Source organism: Malaclemys terrapin, chromosome 17, assembly GCF_027887155.1.
Source record: "Malaclemys terrapin pileata isolate rMalTer1 chromosome 17, rMalTer1.hap1, whole genome shotgun sequence".
In the NCBI taxonomy this organism is placed as follows: Eukaryota; Metazoa; Chordata; order Testudines; family Emydidae; genus Malaclemys; species Malaclemys terrapin.
In genome coordinates, this window is record NC_071521.1 from 18,106,324 (window position 1) to 18,125,618 (window position 19,295).

The 19,295-nt window shown below is 52.4% G+C and overlaps 1 protein-coding gene across 4 annotated transcripts in view; it reads left to right on the plus strand.

Annotated features, from left to right (window-relative positions):
• Positions 1–19,295, plus strand: part of WHRN (whirlin) — a 102,691-nt gene that overhangs the window by 80,223 nt on the left and 3,173 nt on the right. For 2 of the 4 annotated variants that reach the window (XM_054007039.1, XM_054007042.1), the window contains 5 exons: positions 10,893–10,964; positions 11,382–11,970; positions 16,739–16,917; positions 18,740–18,862; positions 18,966–19,261. In XM_054007039.1, coding sequence (XP_053863014.1) covers positions 10,893–10,964; positions 11,382–11,970; positions 16,739–16,917; positions 18,740–18,862; positions 18,966–19,166 — 1,164 coding nt within the window. In that variant the 3' untranslated portion in view covers positions 19,167–19,261. Of the gene's footprint in view, positions 1–10,892; positions 10,965–11,381; positions 11,971–16,738; positions 16,918–18,739; positions 18,863–18,965; positions 19,262–19,295 lie in introns of those variants that run through there. The other 2 variants (XM_054007040.1, XM_054007043.1) reach the window with 1 other exon arrangement.

The window sequence follows — 19,295 nt, forward strand, 5'->3', positions numbered from 1 at the left end:
AAATGTTTGGGGGCGGGGCTCCTGAAACCGTACCATGGGCTCTAGGACCGAACTGGGTGAGAAGCCCGGCACTCTCATGTACTGCAATTCTAATCCATCCGCAGAACATCTGCCAGGCACACAGAGCCCCAAAAGGCTGCCACCAGGGCTGAATCAGACACGACAGCAGGCTGAATGACGGGGTGCAGGTGTGTAAAAACACTGGTCCAAACTCATCCCCAGTGCAGCTCTCCTGACCTGCCCAGGAATCACACAGGGGCTGAGTCGGACCCCACTGTACGGTGAATGATCGAAAGTTCTCATTTGTGAGGCTGAGCGCATCCAGTAATGGATCTTTAAAAGCCCCTTCTATCCGGCAGGGAGGGATCTCAAGGTTATTGGATGGAATTCACCCTGCAGGGCAGGTGGAATCTTAAAGCACCTGGACTGTAGCTGATGTAGTAATTGGTTTCAGTGGAACTGCGCCTGCATTTGGATGGCTTGAAGTTAGTCCAGGCGGAGATAAATTCAGACCTGTCTGATGAAATGAGCTTCGAGTGAGTAGTGGGCTAATAAGAACCACCTCACTGGACGGCTCTGCTTCAAGCTCCTTTACTAACCCCTGAATTCGCTCTCCATGAACTCGGGTCCGTGTCTCCATTGGTGCAGATGGGCGTAGTGACCCTTGCCTTGGATGTGAGCTGGGGGGCATCTCTAGGGAAAGAGGAGCAACTTCATAAATGCCTCATGCTGTGCACTTCCCCTCCCCATCTAATGACCCCTGCTCTCTGGGAAGTCCCTTAGATGGTCAGAGTGCTCCCATGACGAGGGGATAGCGCAGTGTTTGGTGAAAGGTGCTGTTCAGTACCATGAAGGTTAGATGGAGTGGTTTGGGTTCTGTTAGCCAATGTATATATGTTAGGTGTAGTATACAGCACGTTAATAGGCAGTATGCACATGGTATTTATATAATATATTTTATATATATATATATGGGTGTTGGGAAGTTATGTTAATTGAATGTATTATGCGCTTCCCACGATTCTCTTCACCCATGTCAGCTATCCCACAACACTTTGCAAAGCTTGAAGGCAGCTTTGGAATTAAAAAATAGGAAACTTGTCAAGGCAAAGATGCATGAACACTTCGTACCAAGTACAGCCGGAGCGTACTTTTGTTATGGCTCATCAACGCTTGGAATGTAGCCGTCAAAATGAGATCTGGAAAATATATGGTGGTACCAAGGACACGCTGGCACAAACTAGTGGGACAAACTTATATTTGAAGTGATGTGTAAAGAGTTTTGTAACTTGTAACATCACACTATCAGTTCTACTAGCTGAAATGTCTAGCTTTGACACACACCTTCGGTGGGAAGTGAACTTGCTCCAAGATAAGAATTTGGTTCCTGGAAGGAGGGCATGCATATCTCCTTTTCGTATTTGTCTTTAGACAATACATTTGGCTAAGTTTGGTTATTTGGTCTCTTGGACATTTTTACAAATGAACCGCAAGGGTAGTTAGATGATTGGCTACCCCTTTTAATCCCCTTCTCCGTGGGGTCCCTGAGAGATTCTGAGCTGAAGGGGGCACAGTGTTAGTACCACGGCCTCCCATATTCCACACACCTTGAGTCCCAAGTGAGGGTCTGATTGCTATTGTGGTGAATTAAGGAGCAGTCCAACGGATCCTGTGTGTCAAAGCGGACCTGGTGACACCAGCCTTCCTCACCCCTGGGAAGGGGATGACACCATGCCACACTTAGCCTCATTCAAGGCGGCAGCACCCGGAGCCTGGCACTCCGGAGATCTAGGCCTTGTTCCTGTCTCTGTCACTGTTTTGCTGTGTGACCTTTGCTAGGGAATACACACATCCATGAGGCAGACAATGGTGGTCTTGACTGCTTGCAGTCATTAACTCTCCCCAGGGTGCTTGTAAAACCAGGGACAGGTCCTGGCCAAAGTCTAACTTGGAATCCTCCATTCACTGTTTTAATGGGATCTCTGTTATCTCCTGTGCTAAAATGACATTGAGGTGTAGTGTAGCTCAGAGGTGTTAAACTACTGTCAAGCTACACACCAGAAATGGTCGCCTTTCAGCAGAGGGTGAAGTGATCCCTGTTGTATAGCAATATATGTGAGTAAAGTGCAGTGGGACTAGAGAATATAAAATACATCTCTATATAAATAGTTATTTTATTATGACCCTGTGTCCGTGCCTGTGTTGTTAGTACTGCTGGTAGGAAAAACTTTGACAAACTTTGTTTTGTCAAAATTGAAATGTTCTGTGGACACCGTCTGATTTGACGAAGTTCCAACAGAAACCAGGTTTCCACTGGTTTCCTGCCATCTTGCCTACCCACCTCCCCGACAGTCCGCCTGTGGGCTGCCAGGGAACTGAGAGCCTGGTATCCCCGGAGTGGGTGAGTCAGTGGCAGCCCACCGGGCACACTGCCCCAACACCGAGACTTTATGCCCTTTCATGGCGAATTTTGAATTTTATTCTAAATCTGACTCAAACCAGATTTCAAATACCAAAGTCCTCCTCGAAACAGAAGGACCTTTCTCTGCCCGGCTCCTGTCGTTAGCAATAACTGGAAAAAAGGAGGTGCTCATTTTTAACAGTGAGTTTAATTAACCATTGCAACCGATGGCCAAGGAATGTGGTAGATTCTCCATCACTTGGAGTTTTTACAGCAAGACGGGGTATATTTCTGAAAGATTACACCCTAGCTCCGCTGCAGGTTGGGCTCAGTATAGAAATCAGTGGGTGAAACGCTCTGGCCTGTGCTCTGCAGGGGTCAGACTGGATGATCACCAAGGCCCCTTCTGCCCTTAGGATCCATGAATAACATACATTAGAGGGAGGAGAAATTGACTGTTGATAGGAGCAGAGCTGTTTCTAAACGCTTGTTTTTCGAAGCTGTGGCATGAGGCTTCAGTGGCCTTTTTAAAGCGAGAGCCAATAAAACGTGATCTTAAAATAGAGTGAGTGCCTAAAGGCACATTTTTGCTGAAAAGCCATTACCTTTTACAGCCAGAAGCAATTTCTATTTTGCCCAGAAATATTAGGCGTAAGGGAAATCCAGTCCTCTTTTAGGGCCGCTCAGCAAAAAATGGAACGATATTTATATCTCCACGCAGACGGACCGAAAACAGCCGGGGTCAGCAGCATTGTTGGCAAGGCCTGAGCAAAGAGAGGACCGGCAGGGTGCCTTGGCATGGCCGGAGACAGGCAGCCCGCCAGCCCTTTCCCTGAAAGGCCCATTGCCACAGCAGAACATTTCGGAGGCATCTCCAGCTGAGATCCAGAACAGGAACAGCCCCATCGAAATGGAGTTGGGGTGGAATGAGTGTAAAACCACAGGAGGCCTGTAGTCTCCGTCAGAGTAAACCGGCGGGGTGTATCCTCATGGGTAGGGCCCTACCAAATTCACGGTCATGAAAAACACGTCACCGACCGTGAAATCTGGTCTTTTGTGTCATTTTTACCCTGTACTGTACAGATTCCACAGGGGAGACCAGCATTTCTCAAACTGGGGATACCGACTCAAAAGGGAGTTGCGGGGAGGAGTGTCGCCAGGTGATTGTAGGGGGGTGGCGGTGTTGCCACCCTTAGTTGTGCGGTGCCATCAGCACTGCGGTGCCATCAGAGCAGCAGCTGTTAGCCAGGTGCCCAGCTCTGAAGGCAGCACCGCACCAGCGGCAGCACAGAAGTAAGGGTGACAATACCATACCATGCCACCCTTGTTTCCGCGCTGCTGCCTTCAGCGCTGGGCAGCCAGAGAGTGGTGACTGCTGGCTGAGGGCCCAGGGCTGAAGGCAGCAGTGCAGAAGTAAGGGTGGCAATACCACACCACGCCCTCCTTTCTTCTGCGCTGCTGCTGGCGGTGGCGCTGCCTTCAGAGCTGGGCTCCCGGCCAGCAGCCATTGCTTTTCAGCAGCCCAGCTCTGAAGGCAACACCTCCATCCTTACTTCAGGGCGGCTGCTTGTGACAATACCACAACCCCCCCTACAGTAACCACGCAACTCCTCCCCAGCCCTCTTTTGGGTCAGGACCCCTACAGTTACAACTCCGTGAAAGTTCAAATTTAAATAGCTGAAATCTGGTTAGATTGTCAGGCTCAATGGGTAGTGATCAATGGCTCCATGTCTAGTTGGCAGCCGGTATCAAGCGGAGTGCCCCATGGGTCGGTCCTGGGGCCGGTTTTGTTCAATATCTTCATTAATGATCTGGAGGATGGCGTGGACTGCACCCTCAGCAAGTTTGCAGATGACACTAAACTGGGAGGAGAGGTAGATACGCTGGAGGGTAGGGATAGGATACAGAGGGACCTAGACAAAGTAGAGGATTGGGCAAAAAGAAATCTGATGAGGTTCAACAAGGACAAGTGCAGAGTCCTGCACTTAGGACGGAAGAATCCCATGCACTGCTATGGACTAGGGACCGAGTGGCTAGGCAGCAGTTCTGCAGAAAAGGACCTAGGGGTTACAGTGAACGAGAAGCTGAATATGAGTCAACATTGTGTCCTTGTTGCCAAGAAGGCTAATGGCATTTTGGGCTGTATAAGTAGGGGCATTGCCAGCAGATTGAAGGATGTGATCATTCCCCTCTATTTGGCATTGGTGAGACCTCATCTGGAGTACTGTGTCCAGTTTGGGCCCCACACTACAAGAAGGATGTGGAAAAATTGGAAAGAGTCCAGCGGAGGGCAACAAAAATGATGAGGGGGCTGGAGCACGTGATTTATGAGGAGAGGCTGAGGGAACTGGAATTGTTTAGACTGCAGAAGAGAAGAATGAGGGGGGATTTGATAGCTGCTTTCAACTACCTGAAAGGGGGTTCCAAAGAGGATAGATCTAGACTGTTCTCAGTGGTAGCAGATGACAGAACAAGGAGCAGTGATCTCAAGTTGCAGTGGGGGAAGTTTAGGTTGGATATTAGGAAAAACTTTTTCACTAGGAGGGTGGTGAAGCACTGGAATGGGTTACCTAGGGAGGTGGTGGAATCTCCTTTCTTAGAAGTTTTTAAGGTCAGGCTTGACAAAGCCCTGGCTGGGATGATTTAGTTGGGGATTGGTCCTGCTTTGAGCAGGGGGTTGGACTAGATACCTCCTGAGGTCCCTTCCAACCCAGATATTCTATGATTCTAAATCATGAAATGTACAATTTTAAAAATCCTATGGCCGTGACATTGACCAAAATAGACCATAAATTTGGTAGGACCCTGCTTATGGGTTAGCATAAAGATCTGCTGCAGTGTGACCCTTGAGAAATCCTCCCGTCCTGCAGGAAGGGAAGGAACTCGGTGCTGTTCACCCTGCAGGGGAAGAGGACGCAGTCACCAGAAAGCCCAGGTCCTGCTGATAATCCAGGCTGAGCGAGCTGCACCTGGGTCTAGGCCTGGTTGTTACTGGCAGAGTTTCTCCAGGGTTCCCTGATCGGTGCGGGCAGCGTTTTTTGTTTATTTCCCCTGAGAACCAGGCTAGCCAAATTGTGCTACAGAGACATCCCCTCCCTCCCTCCCAATCTCCTCACCAAGCATGTTAGCTCTGAGGCAGATAGCCTGGCTGGAGTAGAACTGCACCCGGATCAGGCAGGGAAAGCAGCAGTCATGCGGCATACAGGAGAGCTTTGCAATGTGCTTCCATCAAACCAGAGTGCAAACTCCCCTACCCGTGTCATGCTGAAACTGAGACTGCACGTTGGACCAGGTCTTTGGGAAAGGCTTTAGATATCCTGGTGATGGCCATGGTGTAAGAACCAGAATAGACTACTGGGAGTGGGAGCTGGCAGGCCGTCCGTACCCACACATGCCTGGCGGGGAGGAGCAGACTTTACTCTCTTGGTAAATACTTTCTCTCTTCAGTCCGCCTTCCCTGGAAGCTTTTTTAGCTTAATGGTGTTAAAGGTGGGTCTCAATTCCTGTCTCCTAAGCTTCCCTATTTATAAGGCCCTGGAGCCTTAATATTTCACCCATCCTGCCAGGGGAAGATCTTTTGAACAGGAACTCAGTGGACTTCACCCTGCAGGACGTCAGGTGCTGGGGGTCTAGCATGTGCATTTTGGAAGCTGTCCGAGCTGCATGTGGCTGGTGCACTGTTAACGTCCTGGCTCAGGTGGCAGCCTGAAAGCTTGGAGCTCTTGTCTCTGGCACACCAGGCAGACAATTGAAAATCTGGCCAGGGAGGGGTTACAGACCCAGCTGCCTACCCCCAACAGCGACATGTGAAGGGGACTGGAAATGCCGCGGCTTCCTGTGTGGTTATTGACAAGCCCTTTGGTGGGATTATAGGCTTAGGGGCAGCAGCTGGAGATCATATAAAGGAGGAGATGGTGATATTTAGGTGTCTCTCTCCTTCGAGGGGGTACGGCGCTGGGGTAAGAAGGTGCAGCTCTCTGTGGGTGCTTAGCCCAATTCTGTGTCCCCCTCTGTTGGATTGCATGGGTGGAAGGCGGGGGGTGGGGGGCTGACTGAAGTTCACGCTCCCTAAAATTGTCTCATCTTGAAATCACTGCCCCCCCTCCATTGACACCCACTGGCCCACCTTAACCCTGCATGCCATCAGCCCTTCCTGAAATTCCTGCCCCACGGCTAGCCTGGCTGGGACTGAGAATGAATCATCCCCTATCCATTGCTGGGGCTATCTGTCCCCAAAGCCTAATCCCACTGAAACCCGTCCTTCTTGCCAAATAACCCTTGGCCCAATCCTGGGCTAGCTGGGAATGAGAACTCCTTGCCCTGAGACAAAGGCTTTCTGCTTTCTAATCCTGCAGGCCTCTCAGACCGAGGGATGGGCTCCCACGCTACCACTTTCCCCATTGCTCTCAAACCATGTCCATTCACACCCTTGTTCTCCCCCGTCCCCGATTCCCTGTCCTAAAGCTGCACAGAGGAAAAGCACTTTCTTCACACGTTTTCCTGGCCGCGGGTGCTTTTCATTGCCTCCTGGGCCTGTTTTGGATGTGAGCCATGTAACGGGTGGAAGGCCTTGGGGCGAGCGCTCTCCAGCCGATGGGGAAATGCACACGCACCACAGATTCAAACTAACCAATTGTTTATCCAACAATAGACAACATTAAACCATTAAACCCAGACAGGACCCTGCCCATTCCAGCACAAATGAACCAACAGCCTCATTAGCGCGAGGGAAAGGAAATATGCTGTAGCCGCAGCAGCCTCTCTAGATCAGTGGTTTCTGCTGATGGAAACTGCCTGATTGTTGACTTAATTGCAGACGGCGAGATCAGTCTAACTAGAAGAGGTTTCAGTGGCATTTTGCTAATCCAACAGGAGCAGTATCTTATTCTTGCTACATGCCCCTGCCAGGAGAATAAACTGGTTCCCTTGGGACTACAAATGACATTTGATTTGCTTGTTAACTAGCCCCCCTCTGGGCTACACACTTTACCTGGTTGGGGAATTGTCCTTGAGCGCGAGTGTGAATCCTGGTGCAAATGCTGCTCCCTTGTTATATGGATCCCATTGGGCTTATATGCTGGGCACGTGAATCCTAGCACCAGTGCCCCCCGCGCGCTCCCCCAGTAGACAGATCCCATTGCACTCGTGGCCTGTGGCTAGTGCCCAGGAGTTCTCTGTGCTCAGTGGCTGGGAAGAAGAGGCTCCAGTTGACCGGGTTCCCTCCAGACCATAGTATGTTGGAGAACATGATTGGCTCGTGGGATCAAGAGGTGTTATAACCACACTGCAGAGCCATGCGCTCTCCTGGGCGTCAGTTCCACCTCCGGTGGAGCGAGGCTGCAGGGCTTGGATACTGCAGTGCTGGGTGCTATTGAAACCCAGGAGTTTCACCTCACAGGAGCTCTTTCCACCACTGCCCTCCCTCGGGTTTCCTGCGGGAGGAAGCCAATTTAAACCCTGCAAGCAGCAGCTACTCTGCAATTGCAACCCACGCACCTCCTGGGTGTGGTGTTCTGTCCCATCTAGTGGCACCGAGACCACTTAGAAAGAGATTAATGAGCCTGATCTACAGGCTTAGCTAAGGGCCACGTGGCTTTTAGCTCATGCAGTAGAGGCTCATGCATTTAGCTCCAGAGGTCCCAGGTTCGATCCCACCCACCGACGACTGGGCTCTGTTGGTGTTACACAAGCAGGACTTGCTGTGGGTTGATTCTGGGTTTACCTGCCAGCATTTGGAGTCTGTGTCGTCCCCTAGTACATGTGGGGGTATAGTCCCACTATGCCACTCCACTCTGATGCTGTGGAGGACTTGCCACTGTCCACCTGGGCCCTCAGCCGGGCTTTACGTTGGCCTAAAACCAGGGTGAATCTGATCGTTGGCCTTTTAACCCAATTCTGTCCCCTCCACACAGACAAAATCAAGGCAGGCTCTGCTACTGGGCCCTAGCACACTACTATGGCCAGGGGGACACAGCGGCCTGCCTTCTCTCTCCTTCCTTGCCCCCACACGCAGTGAGAATGACACCCCGGCGTCCTGGTGCCCGCATTCATGCTCCCAGCCTATCAGCACCGGGGGCCCCACCCAGCAGGGGCCACGTGTTACAATTCACACTCCCAAGCGTGGAGTGCAGTAGAACTCGCACACTCCAGGGCACTTGTGCCTGGATTCACACTCAGGGCCTGCAGAGACTGACAGGGGTAAGTTGTGCCCCTTACCCCTGCTGTGCCAGGGGTCAGTTACCTAGACCATCCCTGACAGGTGCTTTGAAATCCTAGCAGGTGCTTAGTGCCTGGAGTCACACTCCCAACAGGGAGTTGCTCTAATCAGCAGCGCCATGGTGGCAGGAAAGTGATGGCTCTGGCCTTGGGACAGGGGTCACAGCCCATCTGAGGCAAACTCCACCCCCACCCCCCCGGGCTCCCGCTGTGTGTTGGAGTCAGATTGGAGCCCAGGACTCCTGCCCTCCCCTCTGCTGGCCCAACTGGGCCTGTGCCAGCCCCATTGACATGCGGAGAGCTGCCTCAGCCCAGCCGATCTGCACAATCCCTCCGTGCACGGACATGACATTTCCCTGAATTCATTAGCCAGGCGCTCGCAGCTCCGAGCCTCTCTCCTCCGGCTGTCGTTACCCATCTCCCCCCTGTCCCTGATTGACAGCCCCACCGTGCCGAGAGACTAACGAACTAATTGAATTCTTTTGCTGATTTCTCAGGCTCTGCTGATGGCGTTGACAAATTCCAGGCTGTATTTTGACAGTTGATAATTAATTTTGGCTATAATTATAATGGGGGGGGGGGAACCCACCCAACATCTGGCACGCATTTGCATCGGAGACTGTCTGGTCTGATTTCGTGTCAGGGAGGTGTGCACGCGCGATGGGGGGGAGCATCTTGATTTAACCCTTTCATTGCCCCCAAAGAGTGGAAGATCCCCCAAGGAAGTGAAAATATGATTGGCTCAAACCACCAGCTTGGCTCAGCTGATCAAGGGGAGCGAGCCAAAGGCGCTGGGCTGCCGGGGCACGTGGGCTCCTGAAGAAGCATTTTGCTAGCGGGAAAGCGTGGGGAGAAGGAAGTGAAATGGAAGGGAATGTGGAAAGGGAAGCGGGTGATCTCTTTGCAGCGATGTTGCAATTCCTGATGGAAAGTGAGGCCTGGGCCTGGAGAGAGGCCCAGATACAGCGAGGGAGATCCGCACACACCACCTCGCAGTCACTGCAGACTCAGGGGCAGTCCGGTCTGCGGCTGTGCCCACGGCGGGGGCTGGGCTCTGCACACCCCGAATGCAGACACATCTCTCTAGCGCTAAGCTGTCCTGGAGCAGGGTTTGCCCTACTCACCAGGACAAGTCACAGGAGCAAGGCACCCACACGAGGCTGCTGTGGGAGCGGCTCCCACCCCAGCGCCGACAAGCCCATAGTCCAAAGAGTAACCGGACCCCCCAACCTGGAGAGCGAGCCTCAAACACTCAGGGGTGATCTCACACCGTGAGCAGCGAGGTCACAGCCAGTGCACCTTACCAATGCGTGCGGGCTCGGCCATGCCCCACCCTCGTTGCCAGGCTGCTCCCCAGGTAAGGGACTCCCTGCACCCCCTCCCCAGTCTAGCGCAGCTACGCACCACGACCATCACCTAGTCCTTGGGAGGCTCCATCCCCACCCAATCCTTGGAGCAGCACCTCTGAAGACGGCCCAGGCCTGAGCAAAGACAGAGCCCTGAGAGATCCACTCACTTGGAAGGACGCTTCTCCCACCGTGATGGCTCTGAGCACTTGATGCTACGTAGATCATAGGCCAAATTCTGCTCTCCACTAACAGGAGGGCCTCCTCCATTGAACTCAAGGGGGCTTGCGCCCAGGGACCGGCGATCAGTCCTTGCAGACGCTGCACCGGACTGGAGTGTCTCCTCGCTTACAGCGGCGGCGCTCCTGATTCCCAGCGGGATGGGCGAGCGGAGAAGCCAGCCCTTTGGCTTCAGCAAAGGGCTGCTTTTAAAGGGGATGCTGCCAAGCTAAAAAACGTGGGCTGGTTACATCCCTTGCTCCCCTGAAATTCCCCACTGAAATCAACAGGAGGGTTGGGGACACACACATGGCAGCAGCAGGCCTCAGGGGTCCCTTGCATTATTAAAACAAACAAACGTAACAACAGTCCAATGCGTGTCAGTGGGGCTTGAACCCACAAAGCTACTGCTTGAGCCGAAGGCCTGGCCCGCCTAGTCTGCACGGGGAGCAGAAGCCGTTTCCCATCTGGGTTGCTTTGCCCTAGTTGTTCTGCTGGGATCTCCCATGCTGCAGGGGAGACCTTGCCACGAATACAAACCTTTGTCGTTGCAACTGAAAAGCTCCCTTTGCTGCAAACCTTTCTGTCCGTGTGAGGTTTTCCAAGATTCACCCTAACCCCGTGGGCAGCCTCTCGTGCTACGGCCTCTGCTTTGCTTTGTGTTGCGGTACAGTGCAGTGACTGTTTTTCCCCTTCCTTTGTGTGCCTAGAACACCGCAGACCTGGAGGGAAGTGGAGAGGGACTCCAGAGCAGTATTAATGCCCTGCCGGACATCTCCCTGGTAAGATATCTCACCTTCTCTAGCCAGTGCTTCCTCAAATGGAAATGGATGCTGACTGAAGGCACCATCTTCTCTAATACTTTCCTCCATCACTAACCTGTGGAACTCACTGCAGCAGGGCACAATTGAAGCAAATAACACAGCATAATTAGAAAAAAGGACTCGGGGTTTGTGAGTAAGAACTGCATCCATGGTTACTGGAGCTAAAAACAGGACTATTCCTCTATCAATCTTCACACTCCAGGGCATATTCAGATTGCCCCTGAGGTCAGGAAGAAACCTCTGAGGCGGGTCACTGGAGGTAACAGGACACCAGGCTCCAGGGGTGATGGGCCAGGTCTCAGGTCTCCAGGAGGGGAAAGGGCCCATTGTCCCACATAGTGGCGTCTAATGGCTTTTTGTTCTGGTTTTTCACAGGACGATGTTTCGTCTTTCCCTGAGGAACCGCCTGGCTTTAAGCCCCCACCTCCTTCTCCGGCTCAAACGCTGGACTCCTCCACTGCCCAGCTCCGAAAGACAGCGAAAGACACACCCCAGCGCCCTTCCTCTGAATCCTCCCACTCAGGCCTCTTCTTCGTGGCCCCTCCCAGCCCCATCCCGCCTCCCAGCCACCCTGATAAGGACACAGCCAGCGTGACTTCCACCTCGGCCTCTGCGTCCACTGCGGATTCTGCCTCGAGCACCGTCTACGCCGCCGTTTCCCCGGCCACTCTCAGCTCCAGGAGGCAGCTGGGTGCCCACCTGTCCTTGGTCAACCAGCACCCGATAGGCCCCTTCCCCAGAGTTCAGTCTCCAACCAGACTGAAGAGCCCATCTCCTGAGAGCACCCCAGCCAGTAGCCTCCCAGCACCCGCCTCTCGGTCCCCTCCCCATCCCTCGTCGCACCCAGAGCCAGACAAAGGCAGCCCACAGTCAGCAATCAACCAGCACTTTATCATGGTGGAGGTGCATCGGCCCAACAGCGAGCCGGACGTGAACGAAGTGAGATCCTTGCCCCAAGCCCGAGGTGGGTGGCTCTGCCTGCTGGACTGACCCCAGGGGGCATTGCCGGGTTAAAGAACCACTGTACAAATTGCCACTCAGGCCACTAACACAGAAGGGGCTTGTTCGCTCTCTGTTCCCCTGTTGCATTGCTCTGTTTGGACAATGAGACTAGTCAGTTTCACGCTTCTTTACAGCCACCCTCTAGTCAATTTGCATCTCAGATTCCCCTGATCTCACAAGGCCTGGATGTTAGCATTGCAAATGCCACAGGGGGCAGGAATTGACAGTGAATCCTCCTCTAAGGATTTACAGTGAGGATTGAGGGCCCCGAGGGAAAAAGCAGGGCTATTCTACTGCCTCATCCAGGCAGCTAGAACAGGGACACCCCACTAGTCCCAAATCTGGGTTAGAAAAGGCTGAGAGTTTTTCTGAGACAAGAGAGAGCTAGAGGGAAGGGCAGGGAGAAACCCTTGAGAACAGCCAGTTGATGGGGGAGTTTGAGGACTGAGTCTTATATCTGTAAATACAGCCTTGCTTGAGATACTCAAAGGCATTTAGGTTCCTCATTACCATCTGGGCCTTTGTTATGAAGGGTTTGTCTGCACGGGAAAATTGACTGGAATAAGAATGTCCAAGGGGGAGCTACTCCAGAATAGCTACTGCACTTTAAATTCATGCCCTACCTTATTCTGGAATAACTTCCTCATGTAAGCAAGCCCTTTACTTAAACCGCAGGAAGGAGGTAAATTGGGGCAATGCCCAACGTGTGCCTGCGGTGGTAGAAGCAATGTTGCCAACTCTCCCGATTTTATTGCAAGCCCCAGCTGCTGGAGTCATGTGAGAATATCAGATTACAGGTTAAAAAAAAAAAAGAGTGTCTAGTTCTCCTAATTGCGAATCAAAGTTTGAAATCACCTTTAACAATAATAATTAATATGATACAATACCTAGCTCTTCTATAACTAGGTGTTGTATGATTATAATTATTAAATTTTAGGATCAAAAACCGAGAGGGCAAATCAGAAGAGACCCATGTTATTGTTTTAATCCCATGATTTTTAAGCTGATTTCAGAGTGCTTGGCATTGGCAATGCTGTCAGAGCGGGATGAGGGGCTTGGCACTCATTACAGCACCCTGCCTCCCTACCACCTTCTACTCAGAGAACTTTTGTAAGCTTCCCCTAGCTTTCCAATGCAATTTTACCTGACCTTTACTTAAAGACCAAGCTCCGCTAGGCAGCTGATTGCATCTGGTCTCCTGGGCAAGTCTTGCTGCGTTTGGTAATAAAATCTGTTTCTGATGGAATTCTAAAAGAAAAGAGGAATAACCCCGGGACTTTTTCCATTAGTGTCTGGGTTGAGAAAAGCTTGCTTGGTAAAAAGTTAAATTTGGAGGCCAGATTTAACCAGGCATTGGTCCTTTAAACGTGTGTTTGGGGCGGTGGAGGGGGGTAAGAGAAGTGCAAAGGGGACATCAAGGGAAAGTTACCAAAAGGAAACACAGGAGGTCCCAAAGGAGTGAGTTGCCATGTGACACCCCTAGAGTTGCTCTCACGCTCGAGTCAACTGATCTTCTACCTCATCGGCCCTCTGCCCAGTCCTTTGTGGCTGGCTGAGGTGTCCCCGGGCTAGAATCCAGCTCCGGCGTGACCAAGACTCCAGGACTGGATTTCTCTGGCACTTGTGAAGTCAGAAGCCCCGATTCTCATTGTCACTAGGGCCTGTTTACGCTGTCAGTGACTCGCTTTACCTCCCGGATCCCTGTAAAGGGGCCTTCATGTAAATGAGAATCAGCCCCAAAGTTTGTCCTACTGTGTGACAGGCAGAGGCCTCCTGGTGATTCACTCAAAGTACAGTTGGGGGAAACACCTGAACTGGCTTTCTGTGCCCACCTGGAATGGACTCTGGCCCGAGCCCCTGGGAACCCCAAAGGGCAATTTTCTATCTTCTCCTGCCCCCAGGCTCTGGAAACACTCCATGCAGGTGGCTTTGCTGCCCTCTAGTGATACCATCTACACACTGCAGATGTCACTGCTGGTGGGCGATGGATAACATGATTTTCTATTCGGTTCTGTTCTGTATAGAATGCTCTGCCTGTCCACCACCATAGCATTGCTAACGGGTTCGTAGGGCCAGGTACAGCTCTGGATACAGCCCGTCATCCTCCTCCTCTTCCTCCCAGTCATGGTTTGAGTCCCCACCTGCAATCCCATTAAGAATGTTTGTTCAGATTTATTATTACTGATTATTATCCTTCCAGGAGCAGCAGAGGCATTAGCTGAGGTCAGGGTTCCATTGCGCTAGGCGCTGTACACAGATATAATAGGAGACCGGCCATGTCCTGAAGAGCTAACACTCTAAATACAGACACAGGGTGGGAAAGGAAAGGGGGTGGAATAACTTGCCCGCAGTTACTCAGCTGGGCGGTGGCAGATCCAGGGCTAAAAGCCAGTTCTCCTGACTCCTAGTCCAGTGCCTTATCCACCAGCGCATGCTGCCTTGCTAGCTCTCCTCGCACGCTCGGTGGCTTGGTTGGTAAGAAACTGACTTTTCATTGCCGAGACCCATTTCAAGTCCAGTTTGAGCTCTTGTTACATACATTCAGCCTGGACACTGACCTCAGTTCCCTGTTGCTGAGCCTGTGGGTGGAGGCACCTCCGCGAGCCTTCTGCTGATAGACATCAGCCCAAATCTCCTGCACAAACAGGTGCGGACACACAGACTCTCTCCCAGTTCCCGGCACTCCCCTAGATCGCCTCCCAACCACGGTCAAGGATAGCCTGATTGAGCACTGCATTCTACACGTCACAAACCTCTCCCACCTCACCTTCCTGTCCCTCGCGTCTGTAACGTCCTGGGACAACCCTAACCAGGGGCAAAGAAGAGAACTTATCTCAGGTTCTACATGGGCCCAATGCCGGATAGGGCTTTGGGAGCTCAGTTAGTTCGTGGAGGGACCCAAGCAGAGTAGAGCTGAGCAATGAAGCTCATAGTCATTTACCTCAGTATCTTAGTACTTAATCATTTCAAGAAGCCCCCCCGTATCCTGGGGTCATTTCCCTCCAACAAATGTCCTGAAGACCTGGTAGAACCCCTCTATTTTGCAATGTCTCGGGGGCAGAACTACCCACTCTCTGAAGGTGTGTGTGTGTGAAGTAGACCATGGATGATGTCCATCCAGAACTGTGGACAGCCATGCCGGCACTTTGATTGGGTCTGAGTGCTTAACCTCTGCAGATGGGATTGAAGGTTCACAGTGGCAGAGAAGCGTTGCTGCGTGCAGGGGCCGCGGGGAGACAAGCCTGCACTGTCTGGAGCAATGGGCTATGGGTGAAATTCTCCTCTGCAACGGGCTACCATGTAGCCTCTATGCCACATGGGACCTCGTCTGAGGGTTTAAGTGACATGTAGGTCTTTTGCTGGCCATCTGCATAGGGGTGAATTTCACCTAGACCAGGGGTCGGCAACCTTTCAGAAGTGGTGTGCCGAGTTTATTCACTCTCATTTAAGGTTTCGCGTGCCAGTCATACCCTTTAACATTTTTAGAAGGGCTCTTTCTATAAATCTATAATATAGAACTAAACTATTGTTGTATGTAAAGTAAATAGGTTTTTAAAATGTTTAAGAAACTTCATTTAAAATTAAATTAAAATGCAGAGCCCTCCGGACCGGTGGCCACGACCCGGGCAGTTTGAGTGCCACTGAAAATCAGCTCGCGTGCCACCTTCGGCAGGCGTGCCATAGGTTGCCTACCCCTGACCTAGACTGTCCTAATAGGTCTTTTCCATTGCTGAGTTCTGCAATTAACCATTTGATTGCGGCACAGAATGCGGCAGGGACTTCAGGTGAAAATATCTGCATTCAGCCGGGGGCAGGAACGCTGCCCCAGGGTAATGTCAAGGGGGACGTCGAAGGCTGCCCAGAGCAGCGGCAAAGAGGTTGGGCCCGCTGCTCAGCCTTTGCAGCGCATGGGAAATGCGGTTTCCCTCGTTAATGGCGCGTCTATAAAAACCGGCGATTTACACCCAATTTGCAGGTGTCGTTTTTTAGAATTCATTGCTGGTTAATAAATCTCATGCAAATGTATGCAAATGAAGGTCTTAAATCAGCTTGCCTGAGGCGCGATGCAGGCTGTTCGGCAGCTCGCTGTGTTTCTTGATGTGCGTCAGGCAGATAAGCTCAGCTCTGCAAAACTGGGGGGCTCCATTTCTCTGGGGCTTGGGGTCCTGCTTTCAACCCACTGAGTGCAGAACCCCCGACATTGGGCCTGGTGATTCATTTTCAAACAAGCCCCAAAGGAAATTCTGACTGTGTCAAAGCTCACTGGAAACTTCGCTGAAAACCTATGAGATTGCAAACTGACTGTGGATTTACTACAACCCCCATGAATTAGCCCCAGTTTGCTTGAATCTGGACCCATCTTCCTTCCAGAGACGGAGGAGGAGAACCTTTGGCTCAACGTGTGTTGGCTTTCAAGTTTGATTCAGTGTAGACGCTGCTTGGGCTGCCAGGAGGGCGCTGCCGTCGGCGTAGGTAATCCGCCTACCCAAGAGGCGGCAGCTAAGGGAAGGGAAGAATTCTTTCATTGACCGAGCGCTGTGTACACTGGGGGTTAGGTCGGCTTAACTACGTCTCTCAGGGGGGTGGATTTTTCACACCCCTGAGCGACACAGCTATGCCAGTGTAAATTCCCGGCGTGGACCAGCCCAAGCCTGTGATATTCATGTGACGGCTCCCTCCGTGCTGCTCTTTCCCTCCTGCTAATAGCCCTGGTCCCGCTCTTCCCCCAGCCTCCACGCTCTCCCAGCTGTCGGACAGCGGGCAGACCCTCAGCGAGGACAGCGGGGTGGACATCGGCGAAGTGGAGCTGAGCGGCAGGGACAAGAACCGGCAGCAGATCCCTGGGAAAAGCCGAAGCGCCAAGGAGGCACCGAGAAGTGATGGGCCAGCAGAGGCAGCCTCCAAACCGGTGAGGCACCCAGCAGAGCCAGCTCAGGCAGTGGGACACATCTGTAGTTGTTGCTGGGCAAAGAGACAGGCTGCGTATAAAGGTACTGCACGTCTCGTCCCTGCTTGGGGAGGCAGGACTAGAACCTGGGGCCCTTCATGCTCTGGGTCTACATGGCAGTCAGAGGTGTGACGGCAGCACGCGCAGACAGGCCTGAGCCAGCTTTGATCTAGCGAGGTCAGATAACAAAGCAGCAGCAACACGAGCCCAAGCAGAGCGTCCCCAGGGACCCAGGCGGACCTGTAAAGTCCATGCTGCTGCCACTTCGCTGCTCAGGTACGTCTACACGTGCGGCCGTCACACTCCTGATTGCAGTGGAGACGTCGTACCCATAAGCATGCAGCCCTTTGCCCTGGAGATGATGGAGCTGCTAGCATTAGCTGACCCAGCCACTGGTCCTTCACTCAGAGGCCACGTCCGCCCTGCACACAGCTGGCAGCGGCTTTAGGGTATGTGTAGCTACCTGCCACGGAAAAGGAGGCTGCGTCCACACTGTGGTGTGTGACTACCTGTGACAGGGAAAGGCTGAGGCAGAAGGACGCTCCATTGTAAGCAAGACACGAGAAATGATTCTTCCGCTCTACTCCGTGCTGATTAGGCCTCAACTGGGGTATTGTGTCCAGTTCTGGGTGCCACTTTTCAGGAAAGATGTGGACAAATTGGAGGGAGATCAGAGAAGAGCAACAAAAATGATTAACGGTCTAGAAAACATGACCTATGAGGGAAGATTGAAAAAATTGGGTTTGTTTAGTCTGGAAAAGAGAAGACAGAGAGGGGACATGATAACAGTTTTCAAGTATGTCAAAGGTTGTGACAAGAAGGAGGGAGAAAAATTGTTCTTCTTAACTTCTGAGGATGGGACAAGAAGCAATGGGCTTAAATTGCAGCAAGGGAGGTTTAGGTTGGACATTAGGTAAAACTTCCTAACTGTCAGGGTGGTTAAACACTGGAATAAATTGCCTAGGGAGGTTGTGGAATCTCCATCATTGGAGATTTTTAAGAGCAGGTTGGACAAATACCTGTCAGAGATGGTCTAGATAATACTTAGTCCTGCTTTGAGTGCAGGGGACTGGACTAGATGACCTCTCGAGGTCCCTTCCAGTCCTATGATTCTATGGTTCTGTGATTGCTAAAAATAGCAGTGAGGAGGCGCTGTTGGGCGTTTAGAGGGCCATGCAGGGTATATAGCCTGGGGATTGTGGCATGTCTGGACTCTGTTTGCTTTAACCACGCCCCACCATCTAGTCTGCTATTTATCCCCGTGCTGGGGGTGTGCAGCATCCGTACTCTCCACGCCACCATAGGGAGTGTGCAGTGTAGATGGGCCCATACACACAACAGCAGGCGGGGATGGGCCGGAGCTTGTAGTACTGAGGTGGCCGTGCACGGGGAGCCTCAGGGCCGACGGCCTTTTGGAGACCATCCTGCTCCGGCCGCCCCCAGGATGCTGCAATGTCCCACTTCAGCGGCGAAGCCAAGGATGGTGGATCTCTGCAGCCCAGAGTCTCATTCGCATCAGCCAATCAGCTCATTCCGCTGCTCTTCCCACCAAGTCACTGAACAGGCTGCAGGGCCGTGGCCAGAGGGATCACAGGCACCACGTTCCTCCGCCATGGAAAATGGCCCCATAGAAGCACAGCTAGGCAGGCTGGAAAGGGTTAACCTGCTTGGCATAGGGTCCCCAGACCAAGGTCTGGTCTCTCTGGGGGCGGGGCAGGATGGCCTGGAGAGAAGGCTCCTCACCCAGCCCTCCTCAGTCGCGTTGCTGTCTCTCCCTCCACAGCCTGGTCTTCTGGAGCCCACATCATGCCTGATTCGAGTGGCGAAGAGCGCGCCAACCCTGGGGATCGCCATCGAGGGCGGCGCCAACACCCGGCAGCCTCTGCCCCGGATAGTCACCATACAGGTACGGTGTGCTGGGAACGGGAGTAGTCCGATGCAGATGCTCCTGCGTGGCTCTGAGCTCTGAAAGGTCTTGTGAGATTTTCACACCTGGGTTCTTCTAACAGGGACACGCCCAGAATCCAGCCTCCCTCCTGTCTTCTACACCTGCTGGGCTTATCGTTCCCTCACCAGCAGATGGCGACAGAATGCTGGCTGTTGATTACATCGTCCCTCTCATATCAGGGTGGGGCCACCGTTCAGCTCTTCCCGTCTCCAGCAGAGGGCGAGCATGTTCTCAGGGAGAGGAGAGTATAAAAGTCAGCTAGGTCCAGGAGAGGAGGCTCACCTTGCATTTCCCCTAGGGGATGAGATTGTAACTTGGGGCTTGTCTACAGACACTTAGTCCATGGCACGCTGGGGTGTGAAGCTACCCCACACTAGCATGCCGAGCACTA